This window comes from Pipistrellus kuhlii, unplaced genomic scaffold, assembly GCF_014108245.1.
Source record: "Pipistrellus kuhlii isolate mPipKuh1 unplaced genomic scaffold, mPipKuh1.p scaffold_m20_p_52, whole genome shotgun sequence".
NCBI lineage: Eukaryota > Metazoa > Chordata > Mammalia > Chiroptera > Vespertilionidae > Pipistrellus > Pipistrellus kuhlii.
In genome coordinates, this window is record NW_023425554.1 from 989654 (window position 1) to 1009896 (window position 20243).

Here is a 20243-nt window from a genome sequence, read left to right on the forward strand (position 1 = left end):
GTTAGTTCTAAAATTCACTCAACTGTGCCTGTGTAATCACTACTGCCTACACTTGTGATGAACAGACCATGCCAGATCATCAGGCAGTGGAAATTTATGGTCCAAAATTCTTATTTTGGACTTAATACTAATGATATGTACTTTTAAAAAATATATATTTTATTAATTTTTCACAGAGAGGGAGAGGGATAGAAAGCTAGAAACATTGATGAGAAACATCAACCAGCTGCCTCTTGCACGCCCCCCACTGGGGACGTGCCTGCAACCAAGGTATGTGCCCCTGACCAGAATTGAACCCGGGACCCCTGAGTCCACAGCCCGATGCTCTATCCATTGAGCCAAACTGGTTTCGGCAATATGTACTCCTGAATGGGCACTTTGCTCATTACATTGTATTATTTCCCCCTTAGCAACTGTATTAATTCCATAAAAACCCAATGAAATCATACAGGCCAGTAACATGAATGCATGAAATTATAATTAGGCTGCCATTCCTAAAATATCTTTTGCTTGGATAGCATCGACTGTCATGTGTACTAAACCTGTTTTTAAAGAAAGGTACCCTTTATTGGCCATTCTTATGTCACAGACCTCTGCATTAATTTGGGCATCCCCACCTCATCGACATATGACCCCAACCTCAGAAATAATGTAAATGTTAGTTCCCAATGAGGAAGCTTGCAATTTTTTCCTGTTATCTCAGGAACTATAAAGGCATTCCTTTGTGCAACCCAAGTTGTTACTCCCCATCATGAAGAATGATGGCCTGGTTCAACCTACTTTTAGAAATAAAATGACTGGCCCTGGCTGGTTTGATTCAGTGATTAGAACATCAATTCCTGGTCAAGGGCAGTAGCGAGCTGCAGGTCCCATGCTGGGCCCCAGTCAGGGGCATGCAGGAGACAACCAATTGATGTCTCTCTCTCACATCAATGTTTCTCTCTCCCTCCCTCCCTCCCCCCAAAAAAGATCGCCTGGTCACCATGGCTGTGGTTGAGCTTCAACCTATGAACCAGGTCTTGGTTTGATTCTTGGTCATGGCACATGCCCAGATTGTGGGCTCGATCCCCAGTAGGGGCCATGTAGGAGACAGCCAATCAATGATTCTCTCTCATGATTGATGCTTCTATGTTTTTTGCCCCTTCTCCCTTCCTCTCTGAAATCAATAAAATAAAAGACTGTGTTATTTCACACAGGGTGGGGGGTAGAAGAATCTCACTGAAATTGAGATATATTTTATGACAGGTCTTGGATTACTTTTACAAAATCAAAACAAAGCAATTTCATAGTTTTGTTATTCTTTTTCAGACAATTTTCAACATCACCAACAATTTTTGCCTCAAGAGAATAAGCTTCAAAGACCTTGTTGAACCTATGACTAAACCATATCTAGGCAGTAAGAAATGATGAGCAGAGACAATTCAGAGGCACCATTTTCTTGCTTATTGAACAGTTTATTTAGTTCTAATGTAGACTTTTTCATAAATATTCATCTTACATCTCTAGTAAGGCTCCTTAAGAGCAGTGCTCATCTCTTATTAGCACCTGGTACACAGTAGATGCTCATCAAATATTTTTACTACCTCTTTTAAAATCATTTCCCACTGGCCAATGCGTCCTCAAATTTGACAGTTCAAAAGTTTACAGGGCAATAGACCCAGCAATATCATTTCAAAAGGTAGGTCTCTTCCAATTCTTTTGATTGTATGAACATGTAACTAGCGCTTGCTACACTGTAACACATGCTACCTTTCCTTTCTCAGACTCAGAACCTCCAAAGGAAGAATATTTAAAATGAAATGTTTACTTCATTTTATTAATTTCTTACAGATAGCATCATATCTGTGGCGATTTATATTGGTTTTCCATTCACGGGAGGAACATCAAGTTTTTTTTTTTATTACATTTAAGAGAAAGTAACTTGATTTTAAAAAAAGGCCCTAAAGTAATGCAGAGGTGGAACACATGAGATCAATTCTGAAGGTAATTCTCCAAGGATTAAAGATTGGAAACAGTGCCTGAGGCAAAGTGTCCTTAGTCTTGAGAGACCACTGGGGGTGCTTCCAGTGGTGCATTTGTCGGAGTTCACTGATGTGTCAGGACGAGGATCACGTTAACAAGATTCTGCCACTTCTTGTGAGAATCGCACCCCATTCAGTGAGCTATAAAAGCAGAGGTCGAAAACTAAAGCCAAAGCAAATTCTTAAAACTTTAAAAAAAATATCTTTATAAAGTAAGATATATCCTAGTAGTAATGAGCTGCTCCCAGACAAAATAATAATAATAATAAAGGAAGGGCATTCTTAACAAGCAAAGTATCAAAATCTAATTGCCCAACTCTTATTATTCCACAGCTGCTTGGGGGAATGTATTTCTGTGGCTTTCAAACCAAGGCAGAAAGCCACACAACTCTAAGACAAGCCCATGAGGTACGTTTTTCTGAAGGAAAGAGCTGGGTCTCTTCACCAAAATGTTTTCAGCATATTCCAGTAACACACACCCTAGTACTACTTACAAACCAAAGATCAATGCATCATATAACACATCCCTTGAAACAGGGAAAGGAGGCTCATTCTGTGGGAGTGACGTCTTTGGACTCTGCGTCAGTTTGGTCCACTGCAGCTTCTGTGGCAGCTGGAGCAGGAACAGGGACTGTTACAGTGCCTTCTGCCTCTGTTTCACCTTCCGCCTCTGCAACCTTATTCCCAGCCTGGGCACCTCCACTTCCGGCCTCTGCGTCCGGGCTCCCAGCCTGGGCACCTCCACTTCCAGCCTCTGCGTCCGGGCTCCCAGCCTGGGCACCTCCACTTCCGGCCTCTGCGTCTGGGCTCCCAGCCTGGGCACCTCCACTTCCGGCCTCTGCATCTGGGCTCCCAGCCTGGGCACCTCCACTTCCGGCCTCTGCGTCCGGGCTCCCAGCCTGGGCACCTCCACTTCCGGCCTCTGCGTCCGCGTCCCCCTTCCCAGATGCCATTCCACAGTGAGTGTCTGCTTCTGGCGGCTGTTCAGGATGGGGACCACTGGTGGCCCCTGTGCTGTCCCTGGGGCTTTCCTCTTCAGCCGGCATTTCAATACTTTCTGGAGTGGGCACTCCTTCCCCTTCTACTGCCTTCACCGCTGCTGTGATCACTTCAGCTAACACTTCTGCGGCCACCTCCTCAGGTGTCTCTTCCTTATCATCGCCTCCTAAATTGTCAACTCCTTCGATTTCTGGATCAACGGCTTCATTGGTGAAAGGGTCTTCACCCTGGCCAAGAAGAAACAGGTCAGTGGTCTAAAGACTGTACACATGAGTGGAAGGAGACCCAGGTTGCTGGGTGGAAGCTCGAATTTTCATGATGAGCAATCAACAAGAGATACATTATTCGTTTATTGATTTTTAGAGAGGGAGACAGAGAAACATTCATGTGAGAGAGCTACACTGATTGCCTGCCTCCCATATGCGCCCCTACTGGTGATCTGAGCCGTAACTTAGGCATGTGCCCTAACCAGTAATTGAACCTATGACTTTCCAGTGCATGGGACGATGCTCCATCCAACTGAGCCACATTGGTCAGGGCAAGAGAAATACTTTAAACTATACCAGGTGAGTTAATCCTAAAGGATCCCAGAGCCTATAGATTCAGAAAAGACATCTCTGAAAAGCTTCACTAGAACTCTTTTGTACTATTTTCCTTTTGGTTAAGCCTCACCTGAGGATATTTTTTCCATTGCTTTCAGAATTGAAGGGAAGGAGGGAGAAAAAAAGAGGGACAGGGGAAAAAGGAAGAGGGGAAAGGGAGAGGAGGAGGGGGGGAGAAGGAAAGGAAAAACATCAATGTGAGAGAAACACATCGACTGGCTGCCGTCCGCAGGCACCCAGACCCAGGGTGGGGAACAACCCAGGTACATGCCCTTGACAGGGAATCGAACCCCCATCCCTTCGGTACTGAACCATTTAATAACTGAGAGGAGGGCAAACAAGTCCTAGCCAGGCTATGCTGCAGCTTAGCCACCAGCCTTGGACGTTAAAGTCATGGACTGAGCCTTTAGCACGTGGCTTCCCGAGGAGGAGCCAGGTGAGGCTCTTCCAACTTCCCCCCCAGGCGCCCTTCTCTGGGACTTTCCGTTACTCTGCTCCTGACACTGTGGCTGCGGCTGAGGCACTTCTGGCTCTTCCCTGTGCCTTGATCCCCCATTTTATTGTCAGTTGGATCTTCCAGCAAAACCTCATTTTAGCTTCTTTCTTGGACAACTACCTACCTTGGATATGTTTCTTTTTAAGCATCTCACTATCATTTGCTCAGTATTTTATAGACAGTCAATGTTTCTCATGGAGAGAATCAACACAATTGTACAGATTAATCAGGCAGAACCACACCCCAGAGTTCCCAAGCAAGCACTCTGTCTTGGGAAATCCAGTTGTGGAATTCCCAAGCCTAATCCATTCCAATATCCCTCAATTCATCAAAACACTCAGAAATGCTAAGCACTGCACTGGAGATACAGTTCCACACTCCTAGTTCATTCTCCATTTAGAGAGCTTTCCCCATCCATTGGACTCCTAACCTTGAGGTATTTTTCCAGCATCTTCACTATATGTCTGTTGTTCAAAACACTCTTAGCCACATGGAGACTTGTTTTCTTGAACTGTTCAGCAGCCAACTGCAAAGGGAACCACACTTAGTTTTTTTAAAATGGCGATATACAGGAGCAGGAGAACACACCAGCCAGGCTACCTCAAGTTGTTCATTTACAGATCAGAAGCTTTGTAAACTAAGTAGGGAAAGGAGTAAGCTTTCTCTTTTCAGTTTTGAGTTGTACTGACTTTATAATAAGTTCAACAGCAAAACTGTGAAAGCTCAAAAACAGCTTGACACACATCCAGTAATCACTTGTCTATAGAGTGCTTTTGGCTGCTCTTTAACGGAACTGGGACATGGGGAGCCCAGGCCGGGCCGGCCGGCTGGTTAGAGCACCATCCTGATATGCTGAGGTTGTGCTATAAGAAGCAACCAACGAATGCATAAATAAATAGAACAACAAATCACCATTTCTCTCCTTCCCCCACCCACGCCTTCCTCTTTCTCTCTAAAAATAAAAAAAGGACACAAACAAAAAATGGGGAGAGGGGCAGGCAGGTACTGAGAGCTCCATTTCATCATTGGGTAAACTAAGAACAGAGATGTTAACTCGGGGATCAGCAAGCTACAGCCAGAGGGCCAAGAGCAGCCAAACCCATTCTTTCACTTACTATCTGTGGCTGCTTTTGCCTGCCAAAAGCAGACTTGTTGGACAGAGACCATATGGCCTGCAAAGCTGAAAATATTTACAATTTGACCATTTACAGAAAAATTGCTGACCCGAACTGAATTTTTAGCCTCAGGCCCCATAAGCTAGTAAGGATGTGGCAAGAGCCCCTGAAGACGTTAGCTTCCTCATAAGACACAGAGGCTCTGAAAGGAGGGGAGGGAAAGATCGCCCCTCAGGCAGCACCGGGAGGGGACTCACCCGGCGGTTGTGATTGTGATCCACCGAGTGCAGGTGCCGCTGGAGGAGCTGGTGCTGCGCAGGGATCAGCATGTCGCAGGCCAGGCAGTGAGCAGCCTCGATCTTCTTGAAGAAGTGCTCTTGGCCAATCCCTGTTGATGAAACCAAGTCACGTGGGATCTGGGGCAGCATGCATGTAATGCCCCCTCCCCCAACAAGGCCCACAATTCCTCCCTGCAGCCCTCAGGGATTCCGATAGGACAGAACCTGAGAGGCACCATCAGCCTTGGGGTCTTCACATTCACACCCTCGGCCCTGTGCTGGTTTGCACAGAATCATGTGCCTTAGTGCCCAATGCAGCACAGCACACCCCTAGGACCACAACTCACCTTTGAAAGGATCTGGTTTTGGTTTTGCGCTTTCCTTCTCCATCAGTTCCTGACGTCGCTTCTCAATCTTCTTATTCCTGTTTACAATGTATTCCTAAAGGGGTTGAGACACAGCACCCAATGAAATCAGCAGAGGACAGCACATGTGGGTATTTCTCAACTGCATCAGAGGCAGCTCACCATGAGTGTTAGCCAAGCCCCTACCGGGTGACAGTCAGGGCAGCCCTGTGGGCAGAACTAATGGGAACTACAATGGTTGGAGCTGTTATTCCTGACATGGGGACTAGACCAACTGTTCTTTGGAAATAGAAATCTTCACCAAGTTTAGACCTTATTTCCCTTTCCTTCCCTTGTGAGGGATCTGACACCTGTAGGACCCCTGTGAGAGGGGCCAAGTGCGCATCACCTGAAGGAATTCCACCGTCTTGTCAGGCAGTTTGGTACTTATAAACCGTAGTGTCTCTTTGTGAAATTTGCTTTGCAGATGCTTCTGGATTTCTTCATCTTCAAAGCTCCGAAACTTGCACACGGAACAGGCAAACTGAATCCTGGAGAAGGACAAAAAGCAAAAACAGTGATGCAGGAATAACCAGTTCTTCTGTGTTTCGAACTAAAACAAAAATGGGAAAGCAGTCTCTGAACCAAAACTCAGGACTTCTCATGGGGAGTCAAGAATAGCAGTTTCCTGCCCAGCTGGTGTGGTTCAGTGGTTAGTGGTTGAGTGTTGACCTATGAACTAGGTCACAGTTTGATTCCCAGTCAGAGCCACACAGGAGGTGGCTGATCAGTGATTTCCTCTCATCACTGATGTGTCTCTCTCTCTCTCTCCCCCTATCTCTTCCTCTCTGAAATAATAAATTTATATGTATATGTATATATAAAACAGTTAAAAAAAAAAGGATAGCAGTTTCACGGATTGGGAGTACAATCTTGAAAGTATTCAGGAAAATGATCCATATAGCAATTTACTACCATACCAGTCTTTTTGAGCAACTCAATTTTAGGTAGCTGGTTCAATTCCAGGTCAGAGGATGTACCTGGGTTTCAGGTTTGATTCCTAGTCAGAGCATGTGCGGAAGGCAACCAATCAATGTTTCCCTCTCACATCGATGTCTCTCCCTTCCTCTAAGCACGTCATTCTCAAGTGAGGATTAAAAAAAAACACCAAAAACTTGACATGATCTGAGAAATATTAGATCAACAGGATTCAACATAAAGGCACGGTATGTCAAATTCACGAATAAAAACTAAGGTTTCTTTGTCCAGTGCTTTCAAAGTCTCACAAATGCAATCATGCTGTAAGGTGATGAGAGAGTGGCCTGCAGACCTGCACACACACACACACACACACACACACACACACACACACACCCAGTGGAGTGCTGCTTCCCTTGGCTTTGCCCAAGAGCCTCTGGATCTTTTGGGGTAAACACACAGGCCACGTGGCACTCAGAACGCCTCTCCACGCCAGATTCTGCAGGCCTCTAACGCCTGGCTTGGACCTCTAGGCAAGTGCCACAAGCTTTTGTAGATACCAGAACACAGGAATGAAGAGGGGAAAAATCACCCAGGCTCTATGTGCAGAACTATTAGAAAGAAATATGTTTCCTGGCTGTACCTCCACCTCCTCTGCAATAACTGCTCCATCAACTGATAACTGCTCTGAGAACCGTCACTAGGGCAAGATTTAAAGATTCTTTTTAAAAAATGTCATCCAAGTTCTCATGTGACATGTAAATAGATCAAATCTAGCAATCATTTATTTATTCATCTATTTTTTTTATTTTAAAAAATATATTTTATTGATTTTTTTACAGAGAGGGAGAGAGGGAAAGAGAGTTAGAAACATCCATCAGCTGCCTCTTGCACACTTTCAACTGGGGATGTGCCCACAACCAAGGTACATGCCCTTGACCGGAATCGAACCTGGGACCCTTCTGTCCGCAGGCCGACGCTCTATCCACTGAGCCAAACCGGTTTCGGCTGTTTTTATTTTTAGAGAGAGTGGAAGGGAAAGGAGAGATATAGAGACAGAAACATCAACGTGAGACACACGTTGATTGGTTGCCTTGACCAGGGCCAGGATGGAGTCTGCAACTAAGGTACATGCCCTTGCCCAGAACTGAGCCCAGGACCCTCCAGTCTAAGGGCCGATGCTCTACCCTCTGTGCAAACAAGCTAGGACTTTACAAGGGTTGTGATGAATTCTTTTAACACCTGTAAGCTCCTACATTTCAATTCCTGTTTCTGTTATCCCTTTGGGAGTGTTCTTTGCACAGGAAAATCACTACCCCAGGTGAGCCTTACGAGCAAGGAGTCCCCTCTCAGGTCATTAAGAGGACCTGTGCAGAGCAGCAGCCATGGGTGGTTGAGACCTTGGTAACCAAGGGCTCCCATGGCCATGGCCACCAGTGGTTTACTTCTCTAGTCAGCAGCCACATAACCACTCAACAGGGGAGAAGTGCACTGTGTGGTCACACCAACACGCTGGCTGTGCGCTTTTGTGCTTTTTCTATTTAAAGGTAACATAAATACACGTACAATTGGTAAATCTAACTCCAGATTGGAGTCTGGATTTGGACAACGCACAGATCACCTCTTTCGCAGCCCTGCTTGTTGAAGACCACTGTTTGGGATGACAGACACAGGCCAGGGGGCAAGGAAACTCCCCAAAGGCATGTTAGAGGGCAACAGGCGTCTGGCTGGGCACATGAGGGCCCTAGGGACGGATCTCTGGCAAGAATATGATTCCATTCATGTTTCTCAAGTTTTGTCTCCCACCACTGTGACTAGGACTTCCCACAGACACCTGGAGCTAGCTCAAACCAGGCTCCGCCTGCATCAAGGAGTAACAGATGAGCTAGGAGAGCCAGGTCCAGCTGACCTGCCACCTCACCTGTCAGCTGCCCGGTCTCGCAGCCTGTCTCTTCTCCTTTGTTTCTCCTTCCTCTTCTTCATCTCATCATCCTCGTCATCCTTCTCTGCAACAGAGAAATCCCTTCAAGACCCTCTGAGAGCGCACCGAAGAGCTAAGCACCAGGGCCTTGATGGGGCTGCGGCTCGGCCACTGCACCCTGTGCCCTGCTGCTGCCTCCACACACGGCAGAGTCAGGACACCCTCAGGCACCAAGGCTCTGTCAAAAGCTCCAAGTATGAGCTTGGATGAGAACCCTGGGGCGTTCCCAGGGGAGATACCTCACTCCCCCCATGGCCTGGTAAGGCTGGGATGGGCCAGGGACACGGCCCACCCATCCCACTCACACTGAGGCCCACCTGATCTCTGTTCTCCCCTATCCTGCGTTTCCAATCCAGTGCCTTATGAGTGGGTTCTCCCAACATCAGTTAAGAGAGTAGTTCTTCCTGGGTAAAGAGGCAGCAGCTAGAGGCCTCAGAAAATACAGCTGTTCTACCTCCCTCTGCCCACCTCTAGGTGGGCCCTGACAACCATCCCGTAGGCCTCCTCTGAACTAGGGCCGCAGCAGGTCTGTCAGTCCTTGCTGGCCCGAACTCTATCTTCCACTCATGAAAACTGTCAGCCTAGGGCTTTCCCACGACTATGTGGGAAGCAATCCTAGAAAGAGAAGTAGGAAGAGACTTATCGGTCCTCCATCCATCTCCTGGGGCCAGCCCAGTGTCCCAGCGTGAGGCCAGGTTCAGGTCACCGTGGCTCAAAGCAGGGCCAGACACTGAAAAAAAGTTGGATAAGCATCTGAACTGTAACCCCTACCCCTGATGCCAGTCACGAGACTGTCCCACGAAGATGGCGACCGGCGTGCGCTGCTCAGAAGCCTCTCAAAAGGGCGTGTGGGATTTTTGGCAAGAGGTCACTGCCTGAAACTATTACTGCTGTTTAATAGCAAAGTCATCCAGAGTAGGTAGCAGGACCTGCACGCAATAAACATGTCACCTTTGCTTTAGCATTTTCCCCGCTGCACGAGCTGCTCAATGTTGTGTGTCCCCATGCTACAAACATGACCGCTTCAATAAACAAGCAGTGAGAAGACCTCAGAGGGTTGGCTAAACCTGCACACACAAGGGAAGACGTAGCTAAGCCAGGGCCTTCAGAATCGACGGGAGCAGCAGCCGCCTCTGATTCTTGGGGAAAACCAGCTACGAACAAGACCCAAGGGAACAGGAAAAGTGGCTTCTGGGTAAGCTCAAGGCCACCATGTCCCAGGCTGCTTCTCCATGCCCCCTCCACACCCCTGGCTTAGACCAAGAGGTTTAATTTGGCTTTGCTTTTGCCACTAAATTTTTACCCTTGTCCCTGGCACTGGAGCTGACGGGACCTGCTGAGCAGTGAGCAATGGCTGCCTCTAGGGTGTCTGTCTGGGTGTATCTGATAGACTCCCCCCTGCCCCAAGCTCCCAATCCAGGCAGGTGTCCAAACTCTGTCCCATGCAGCAATGTGACTGCAGCCGCCAGCAATCCCACCATTAATGCTGAGGCAGCTCCATGGCCCTGGGCTGGCAATCGAAGGAACCGTGGAGATGACTCCCCTAAGAACACAGCTGGAGGGCACCTTTTCTCTCACATTTCTGAGACTCCCTTCACTACCCCTCAAGCTGCTGTAGATACCCGCCCCCAGATGAGCTTCCCCCTCCCTCTCCATAACCTGCATTTACAATGGAGCAAAGCCTTGGGGTGAGTGCTATGGCCAAAGCTCCCGCAGTAATCACAGCCCCTCTCCTGCCCTGAGCCATCACCCCCTCCATCCAGGCCCACGGCTTGCTCAGAAACCCCGCTCAGCTGAGAGCTGGGCAGTGAGTGCAGGGCAGCTGGGCAGACAGTGAAGTTCAATGGGCAATACCTACCTCTCTGCCTCCCGGGATCCAAGAATTCGTCCTCCTGAAAAAGGACACACACCAAGTCGGGCAGTGAGGTGGTTTCCAGAACTCTCCACACCAGCCTAGCTCCCCTTGCCACTACTGGTGGTTGCTATGTCACCAGGAACCCAAGATGTCAGGATGAGGTCCAGGGCTAAGAGAGCCCGAGTGCATCCTGTCACTACTGGGATTCTGTGATGACTAACCCCTTTTGCTTTTTTATTCAAGACACTGACCTTTCAGCTCTTTCTAAAGCTAAAGAACGGCCTCTGGCAATGCACACCTGCACAGCTCTGCACGTGGGAATGCCAGGAGCCCATTCATAAATTGTACGTCAGGAAACCCTGACTTGTAGGATGCTACTTCTAGCGCTCTTTATTGAAAATGGGTTTTACCAAGTTTCCCAGGCATTTTGTATGTAACAAAGGCTGTAAAAAATTAGGTGTGGATAAAAATGACCATCTAACTGAAAATGGAAAGGCGGTCCATTTTGTAGCCATCAAGCCAAAGATTAAATTACTAATCAGCAAGTACACAATGATTCCTAGACTCAAGACTGAAGCAAACCGAAACCAGTTTGGCTCAGTGGATAGAGCGTGGGCCTGCGGACTAAAAGGTCCCAGGTTCGATTCCGGTCAAGGGCATGTACCTTGGTTGCGGGCACATCCCCAGTAGGGGGTGTGCAAGAGGCAGCTGATCGATGATTCTCTCTAATTGATGTTTCTAACTCTCTATCCCTCTCTCTTCCTCTCTGTAAAAAATCAATAAAATATATTGAAAAAAACAAAACAAAAAAAAACAAAAACTGAAGCAAAACATAGGGCGAGCAAGTCCCTCAGAAATGCTGAGAACTCACTGTACCCAACTTCTCCTATCTTCCACCAACCGGCCTGACCATTTGATGCATCTGTACAAAGCCCTACCCTAGAACTGGATCAGAATTTACAGGGAGTGAGTGGCAAAGGTTCACGTGCCAGGCCCTCCTGCACGGGCCTGGCTAATAGCCGACCTTTCACCTGTCTGCCACAACCAGTGAAAAGGACTAAATGACATGGATCAGCTCAGCACCAGTGTGACGCTGGCAAGTCTTCAGTGCATGTTTGGAAGCCTCAGCCTGCACAGCCACTGCACTTACTGTGTAGGCACATTACTTAGGGACACAGGAGCGGCTGGGGGATGGGGTGGGGAAGACTGGGAAATGTTTTCAGGAGGGCAAGGACTGTTTCAGGTGGAACGCTAGCTGTGAGTCTATGATAGCAGCAGGACCTGTCTCTGTGAGGAAGAAGCTAAAATAAGGAAGAAACCCTGCACTAGAGACAAAGGAGGCTGACTGACCAGTGACGGTGGACTTACACCCTTGAATTCTTCATCTCCTGACCGGAAGTCACCAGCTCCATCGTCTACAGACACAGAAGTAATTGGAAAAGTTAGCCCCTCAGCGGTGGCCCAGTTTCACCCGCCCAAGCTCACTGTCCGGAACGTTGAAGCTTATCCTGAGTGGGGGCTGTGGGAGTTTGGGTGACACACAGCACCCCGGAGCCCCTGGGTGTCCACTGTATGGACAGGCAGGCAAGGGCACTAAGCATGCAACTGACTCACACCCACCGAGAACTCACTGCATCCCCCCCAGGGCATACCATTCTCGGAAAAATCTCCTTCGCTGTCAGCCCGGGCCTGTTTGGCATCCGGCTCGTCATAGCCTTGAAACTGCTTCCGTTTCCTGCCCATGCCATCTGGGCCGCAGCGGTCAAAGCCTCTCCACCTGGGCTACAGACACAAGCACATCCTGATGTACCACTACCCGGGCCCTTAGGATACCCCAGGGGAAGGAAGAGGTAGAAGACTAGAGAACATGGACAGACAAGGTCTTTTCAGAAGGCAAAGAGGACCCATCATTTAACCCCCGACAACAGTTATGCTGAATGTAAAAAGCTAAACACAAAGGGACACTAATTGTAGTCATGTGTTACGTCCAAAATAGGCAAATCCACGCACAGAAAGGTTAGTGGTTGCCAGGAACTGGGGGAGGAAATATGGAGTGACTGCTAATGACAGAAGTTTCTTTCTGGCTTGACAGAAATGTTCTAAAATTTAGATGGTTGTGAAGGTTGCACAAGTCTATACATTTTTACTAAAAGTCAAATTATACACGTAAAAATGAATGAATCCTACAAAATTTCTAAATTTTACCTCAACAAAGCTGTTTGAAAGAAAAGCAAGGAAGGCAGGTTATAACTTTGCAAGGGCTTACCCGATCCCTCATCCGGGTCTGTGACTGGCCACATCGGTAGGGCACAGAGTTTTCATAACCTCCAGCCCCCTGCATGCCCATCACTCCGTAGTTGGGGGCCATGGACTGGGGGGCCATAGACTGGGAGAAGAGGGAAGGTGGGGGCCTGCTGGGAGAGGGGCCTCCCAGGCCCCGTCCACCCACATAGTTGAGCTCTGTCCAGGGAGCAGACAGCGGTTGGGAGGAGGCCGCTGATGTCATGAAGGGGTCACTGCGCATATAGGTGCCAGCGTTGCTCCGATCCTGAAAGCGGCCCTGATCCCGGCCCCGCATGAAGCCATCGAGGGAGCGGGGCTCACGGGCAGGGTCCCGACAGTCACTGTACTGACTGCCAAAGCCACCATTGCGGTCAGGTCCCAGGTCAAAGTCATAGTTGTAGCTATAGCTGGGACGGTAGGGATTGTGCTCAGGCAGACAAGGCCTGGAGTCGTAGGAGTCAAATGACTGGAAGCGGAAGGAACTGCAAAGAAAGCACAACCATGACTACATGCCTGGGTTCGATCTCTACACCTCCTGCAAAGCTGACCTCCCTACACTCAGAACAGAAAGCAAAGCAAACCAAACCACCACGGGGCCCCTCCTAAATGCGTGGAGGCGAAACAGACCAATACTCCCCTCCAAACACAATGAATGTGGGCACAAGCCACTGGCCACAAGAACAGGGAGGCTGTTAAGCCCTGGTGCAGCAATCAGGAGTCTGACACAGTTTAACCACAGCCATGCCCGAAACCCACCAATGAGGAAACCAGCAAGTCCAACTGCAATGCTCTATCCCAACAAAGGCCCATCTCCTCTACCCACGCCCGGAGGGAGCTGGGGAAGAGCATCCGGGAAGAGCGGGTGCCCACTCCCTGGAAAGCGTGATGTCTGGATCCCCAGGGAAGGGCTCGGGTCTGTAATTACCTCTCCCGGTCCTGCATGCCCTCCCCACCGGTGCTGCTCCCACCCCTGCCTCCTTCCTTGGACATCATGTCTAGACGTTGGTTGATCTTGGCAATGAGTGAGTCAGAATTGTCGGTGCATGGCTCTGGGCCGTAGGAAGCCATATGCATGGCAGGACCCCCAGGCGCCAGGCCATCGCCAGCCTTGGTGGCTTCCCAGGAGGCTGGGCCGTAGCTGTAGGTTGCTGGGGTGGTGACGCTGGTGTTCTGGGCACCATAATAATTGTAGTTTTCATAACCTGCCAAAGGGAAGGAGAGGCAAGTCAGACCTCAGCCGCCACAAAGCCAGCACAGGGCGGATGTGTCTGCAGAGGAGTGCCCACTGCCGTCAGGGAAGGACGAGGGCCGTGGGACCAATGCCGCCTGCAGCACCCACACTGCGCACCACACTGCCTCTGTACAGCTCAGAGGCACAGGGGGGCAGAGGCGAGACCTCAGTTCTGAGCAGGTTTTTGGTGTCAGATCCTAAGACTTGCTTCCCATCCAAAGCCAGAGGTAGCTGAGAGCCCAGAAGTGGCAGTTGGGCTGTTGATAGATCCACCAGAGACATTGCTCCCCGAAGGCAACCACGATCCCCTCATCGCCTGCAAGTTCCCCTCGAGGCCTCCTCAGCACCACAGGCCCAGCATGCAAGCCTTCAGGCAGGTAGGAAGGGAGATGGGAGTCCCTGCATCCTCGTGTCCACCCCCTGACCCCCAGAAGGGCCTACCTTGCCAGCTGGCCACACCAGTTCCATATGCACCTTAGAGAAAACAAGAACACACAAGAGCTTTGCTTGCAGAACAAAGACTTCTAAGACCATCCACACCCAAGATATTGGACAGTTGTCACCTCGCTCCCCTATCCACAAGGCCAGGCTGCAGGTGGCTGAGGCAGCACTCTGGAGGCACCTTTGGTTGCCTACTAAGGCCAGGAAAGGATAGGGAGGGCCGCTAACTATAAAACTCATTTCTTCCAGAGCACTCAGCTACGCATAGTCAGGGCTTCCCTCCTAGGCAAGCCCGGTCTCCCACATCAAGGCAATGGAAAGGACGCTGCAGCCTTCTCAAGAAGCTCAGCCAGTGTGGCCGCCAGCCAAGAAGCCAGTGGGCCAGGTCCCCAGCAGAGCCCTTCTGAAGTGCCAGCACTCACTAGAAGCCCGAGCTCGGGCTTAAATATGGAGAGTGCACCAGTGGAAAATCATGTCCCTAACTCAACTGAGCAAAGGACGTTATGTGCCTGAGTGACATGGAAGGCCTCTTTCTGGGACACTTGGTGATGGTAGAGAAGTGACCCTCCCCCCACAACAGTACTAGGGGCAAACCCCAGGCTCAGAAAACAAAGGATGCCACCGTCCAAATCCCTGGGCAATGCCGCAAAAAGCTCACAGAGCACGTTTTGGTCCCTCAAATGTACTTTGTGCCATGACCTGGACTGCAGAGCAGTGTTTAGCCAACAGGCTCCAGGCCAAACCTAGCCCACTGCCAGTTGCTGTATAGCCACCCACATTTTTAAATGATTGAGGAAGAAAAAAAATCAAAATATTGCTGATGTGATTGATGCACATCATTTATACACTTGTCAAAACCCATAGAACTATATTCTATAGAGCAATGTTAACGTAAGTACAGATTACCCTAAGAAGAGTAATACACAAATTGACTGTACCTCTGCCACGCCCACCAGCCAATCAGGAGTGACCAGGCAAATTAACTCAACCAAGATGGCTGCAGCCACAGAGCGAGCAGGAAGCTTGGATTTCCCAGGCAATGGAGGAAGTCAAGCTTCCTGCACACCCTGGCAGGCCTGGACTCCACTCAAGGCTATGAAGTTACAATTATAGAAGATAAATAAATCCCAACAAAAATGGCTGTGTCCACAGAGCAGGTTTGGGTTCCCCTGACAATGGAGGAAGCCAAGCTTTCCACCAGCCCTGGCCTCCGCTGAAGGCTACAAAGTTTCAATTATAGAAGATAAATAAATTTCAGATACCAGGGGCTCCACTTGGGTCGCCAGGGGGAGTGGCTGGCCTGCAAACCATCACAGGCCCCTCGCCTAGGCCACCCTATGCCCCAAGGGAACCCTCACCCTAATCTGGGATACCTTCAGGGAAAACCAGCCACCCCCCACCCGTGCACCAGGCCTCTATCCTATCTAATAAAAGAGTAATATGTAGATAGACCATCACTTCAATACACAAGATGGCCACCATAAGATGGCCATCAGGGGAGGGCAGTTGGGAGGGACCAGGCCTGCAGGGGAGGGCAGTTAGGGGTGACCAGGCTGGCAGAGGGAAGTTGGAGGCGATGAGGCCTACAGAGAACAGCTGGGGGAGGGGGGGGACCAAGCCTGCAGAGGGCAGCTGGGGGGGGACTAGACCTGCAGGGGAAGGCTGTTAAGGGTAACCAGGCCTGCAGGGGAGGGCAGTTATGGGCAATCATGCTGACAGGGGAGCAGTCAGGCATCAATCAGGTTGGCAGGGAAGTGGTTAGGGAGTGATCAGGCTGGCAGGCAGAAGCGATTAGGAGCAATCAGGAGGACAGGCAGGCAAGCAGTTGGGAGCCAGCAGTCCTGGATTGTGAGAGAGATGTCCGACTGCCTGTTTAAGCCCGGTCCTACCTTGATCGGGCTTAAACGGGCAGTTGGACATCCCTCAAGGGGTCCCAGACTGGAGAGGGTGGAGGCTGGGCTGAGGGACACACCTTCCCCACCCCATGCACAAATTTCATGCACCGGGGCTCTAGTAGTTAATAACACTGTCTTAACATTGGCTTTTTAATTGTAATAAATGTATCCTGCTAATGGAAGATGCTAATAGGGATTTCTGTGTAAAGGTGAAGTAAGGCTGAGTTTATGAAACTCTACATACTATCTATTTAATCTTACAAATCTAAAACTACTAAGAAATAAAGTCCAGCCCAGTTGGCATGGCTCAGTAGTTAGTTGAGCATTGACCTGTGAACCAAGAGGTTACAGGTTCAATTCCCAGCTGGGACACATGCAGGCTTGATCCCCAATAGGGAGCGTGCAGGAGGCAGCCAATCAATGATGTTTCTCTCTCACTGATGTTTCTATCTTTCTTCCTCTCTGAAATCAATAAAAATATATTAAGAAATAAAGTCCATTAATTTAAAGTATTTGATAGCCTTGGGTAGTTTGCTCAGTGGTTAGAACACGGCCTGTGCACCGGAGGGTCTCAGGTTCCATCCTGTCAGAGCACATAACTAATTGATGTTTCTCTTTCTTCACTCCTCCAGTGAGGATTAATAAAAAATAAAAAAGACTTTGATTATACACTCAGCTATTTACTTAGATTAAAAGAACAGATTGCTGAAATGGACTATTTTGTGATACATGAAAAGTTATATGGTATGCAAGTGTCAGTATCCTTCAGTAAATATTGGAACCGATGTGCCTATTTGTCTTTGGTGTCTTCGCTACTACAGAGATCATGGAGCCTGCAAAGCCGAAAACATGTACTGTCTGGCCCTGTTCCGAAAAGGTTTCCTGGCCCCCGTCTCCCGGTGCAGACTCAGGAACAACTGTCCCTCTGGTGTCTTGGGTGGTGGGGGTCCGCGGGGCCCATGCCTGCCACAAAGCAGTTTCCACCTACCCTGGGTGTTGGTGGGTCCGGCACTCCAGGCCCCATAGCCTGTGAACAGAAGACCGATGAATTAGGATCCTGTGTGTCACACCAGCAACAGGTGCCTTGGAGGTGGCTCTGGGAACCTAACGGGATATCCTCAAAGGAGTTCAGCACCAGCCTTACAAGAGGGCAGCATAACCACAACACTGCCTCCCTCAAGTCCCTCTCACAACTGGCTGATTGCATCACCACACTCAACCTGCCAGAGGTCAAAGCAGAAAAAAGAGGGGTGGGGAGTGGGCCTTGAGCCAGTTCTGCCTGTCACTACCGAGGAACCTTGGCCTAAGCCTCACCCCACCACTGAGGATGACACAGGAAGAGCCACCAGCTAGCCCATCATTAGGACACAGCTCCGTTCCCCTCCCTGGCTCACCAACTAAGCACACACAACTGTGCCACTCTAGGTCTCGCTTCCCTATGGCTTTGAATCCTCCGATGGTCTGGAGCCCCTTCAAGTCCCAGGGCTTCATCCTGGCCCCAAGGATCAGACTGTGCCCCCCTCTGTGGTCGCTCCTCTGTCCTTCCAGACCCCAATATGGCATCTGTCTGGCCCCTCTTCACCTCCAAAAGCCTGCACGCGGCACAGAGCTGGCCACAGGCAGCTGTTTACACCTGTCAGATGACTTCACCTTTATAAAGCAAGAAAGCATCTGATTTCCCTTACCTGAGCACCCCAAACCACTAGCTGACTGCCTACGGTGAGCCGACACACAACAGGCACTGAGCATGCGTTAGCCGGCTTCACAGAGGCCATTCAGAGGACAGGGAGCTGAGGCTCTCGTTAGAGTATCTGACCCAAAGTCACACTGAGGTTTGCCCTCTGCAAGGCACCCTCCACCCACACCGTGCAACTTCCCTATCTGCACAGAGAACTGCAGAGTGCCGGTTCTCACAGCACTGCAGGCGCTGACCCTCTGGGGCACCAGTATAACCAAATGGCGTCTGCTACTCACATCACTTCATGACTCCCCTTGAGATAGGGACTATGTTTCCTGTTGTAAAGGCTTGAGAAGCTAAGGCACTTGCCCAAGACCAAAGAGCTGGGAAACGGGTCAGGGAGCGCTGTCAAGGCTCAGTGATTCGTAGGAAATAACTCCAGGCATTAAAGCTACAGGATGATGCGGGGGAGCTGCGGCATCTAAACTGAGCCTGGAAGGCTTTTAGCAGGTGGGGGGGGGGGGGGGGAGAGAAGAGACACCAAGCTAAGGGCCGTATGATACAGGATTACTGGCTGGAAGATCTGGCAGGAAGGCAGACAAATATCGATGAGAACCAGTCAGGCTGCAGAAAAGAGTGGGAGAGTCAGGCTGAGGACTCCGGACACTATGCACCTCACAAACCCTCTGCTGCTGCAATTCCTGCGGCGAAGGCTGCCACCTTTCAAGACAGAAGTCTTCTCTAGCTGCCACTTCCCAGATCCGGTCACCTGCTTCTCGAACCTCAGATCCTTGTATGGGGATCTGCGCCTGAGCAAGTCCAACTGTTCCCCGTGGGCAAACTCGCTCCAGTGCAGAGCAAAGGCTTCCCGGGAGACTGGTTCTGGACGTAAAGAGCAGGTCCCGGAAAAGGTCCGACTGCTACAGGCCTGCACCCCACATGGGGAAGGGCACATGTCCTTTTCACACAGCTCTGGAGGAGGTTCCCTGGAGGAGAGCCGCCACCCTGCCACCACCCCGGGCACGTCAGCTTTGCACAAGGATACACCCAGCATCTGACCCTCACGGTTCCGTCCTGGGCCGGCGCGGGTCAGGCAGATCCACGGCCGAACCCGAGGCTGCGTCTCTCAGAGCCTCCCCCGGCCCGGCCGCGCTACTCCGCGGAGCTGGCGGGGAAGACTCAGACCCCACGCCGCCCCGGGACAGCGCCTGGCCACGTGCGCCGCGCGGAGGCCCCCACGGAGCCCCGCGGCCCCCGGGACCGGCCGGACCGCCGGGGAGAGAACTCTGCGCCCCCCGAGCTCGGACAGTGGCTCCGCCCCCCGGCGCCGCCATTTTGTGGCGTCTTCCGAAGGGGAAGTCGGCGGGCCGGTGCGCAGGGGCGCGGTGAGCAAGGCGGCCCGACCCGCCGAGGCTAAGGGTTAGAAACCGACCCGACGGCCCAGGGCGCCCCCTGAAGCCCATCCCAGCGTCAGGACGCCGAACTCCGCCCGCCTCCTCAGGCGCGGCCATCCAATCCGCACGTAACGCCGCGGGAGCGACGGCACCGCAGCCCAATGAGCGGCGGGCGCGCGCCCAGCCCGCCTCTCCGCACGACCGGGCTGCGGTAACCGGACTCCGGCGTGGTCCCTGACCCCGCGGCCCTCTGAGCAGCGGCTTCCCGGAAAGCGCTACCCTCCCTCCACTGCCCCCCACCGCCATACGAACCTCCGTAGCCCTGCTCCATGTCTCCGGCTCGGCCCGCCGGCAGTCCCTTTTTCTAGGCTGCCACGGACGCATGCGCCCAACGTGCCTCCCGCCGCCCGCTACTGGAAGAGCAAGCGCCTACGTAATCCCTTCCGCGCAATGCCATTGCCGAGCTCCCGCGGTGAGCCCGCCCCCATCTCCCCAGCCGGCCTCGCGGTTGGTAGGCATCGGCGCGCAGCATCTTGGGAGTTTTGGTCGGGCCTCGGGGCCTCACCGTGCCCAGGCGCCGCCCCTCCTGTCCCCACCCCTCCAGGTCTTGCCTGCAAGCACCCCCCACACCCCTCCCTGACCGGGTCCCGCC

General features: G+C 50.9%; 1 protein-coding gene across 5 annotated transcripts; it reads right to left on the minus strand.

The window, feature by feature from the left end:
• Nucleotides 1-1433: 1433 nt before the first annotated feature.
• AKAP8 (A-kinase anchoring protein 8) lies at nucleotides 1434-20055 on the minus strand. 5 transcript variants are annotated; one of them, XM_036415940.2, is made up of 16 exons: nucleotides 19904-20054; nucleotides 17508-17546; nucleotides 14625-14657; nucleotides 13878-14154; nucleotides 12936-13434; nucleotides 12322-12451; nucleotides 12038-12084; nucleotides 10673-10706; nucleotides 9766-9836; nucleotides 8755-8834; nucleotides 6265-6406; nucleotides 5859-5952; nucleotides 5491-5621; nucleotides 4549-4644; nucleotides 2929-3247; nucleotides 1434-2718 (listed from the first exon to the last, which is right to left on the minus strand). In XM_036415940.2, the coding sequence occupies exons 1-16, from the start codon at nucleotides 19920-19922 to the stop codon at nucleotides 2570-2572; spliced, it is 2160 nt and encodes a 719-aa protein (XP_036271833.1). In that variant the 5' UTR covers nucleotides 19923-20054; the 3' UTR covers nucleotides 1434-2569. The 5 variants fall into 5 exon arrangements, with proteins under 5 accessions (XP_036271833.1, XP_045429524.1, XP_045429525.1 ...); XM_045573568.1 differs by having other exon boundaries at nucleotides 1434-3247; nucleotides 9766-9881; nucleotides 19904-20055; XM_045573569.1 differs by lacking the exon at nucleotides 14625-14657 and having other exon boundaries at nucleotides 1434-3247; nucleotides 9766-9881; nucleotides 19904-20055.
• Between the last annotated feature and the right edge of the window lie 188 nt (nucleotides 20056-20243).

What these genes read in the sequence shown, in the direction of transcription:
- AKAP8 (XM_045573568.1), bottom strand. An exon ending in GGATCCCGGGAGGCAGAGAG is followed by an intron (nt 9,882 to 10,672) that starts GTAGGTATTGCC and finishes TTGTGTGTGCAG; the next exon opens with GTTTAGCCAACCCTCTGAGG. An exon ending in ATCACAATCACAACCGCCGG is followed by an intron (nt 4,645 to 5,490) that starts GTGAGTCCCCTC and finishes TTCCCTTTGCAG; the next exon opens with TTGGCTGCTGAACAGTTCAA.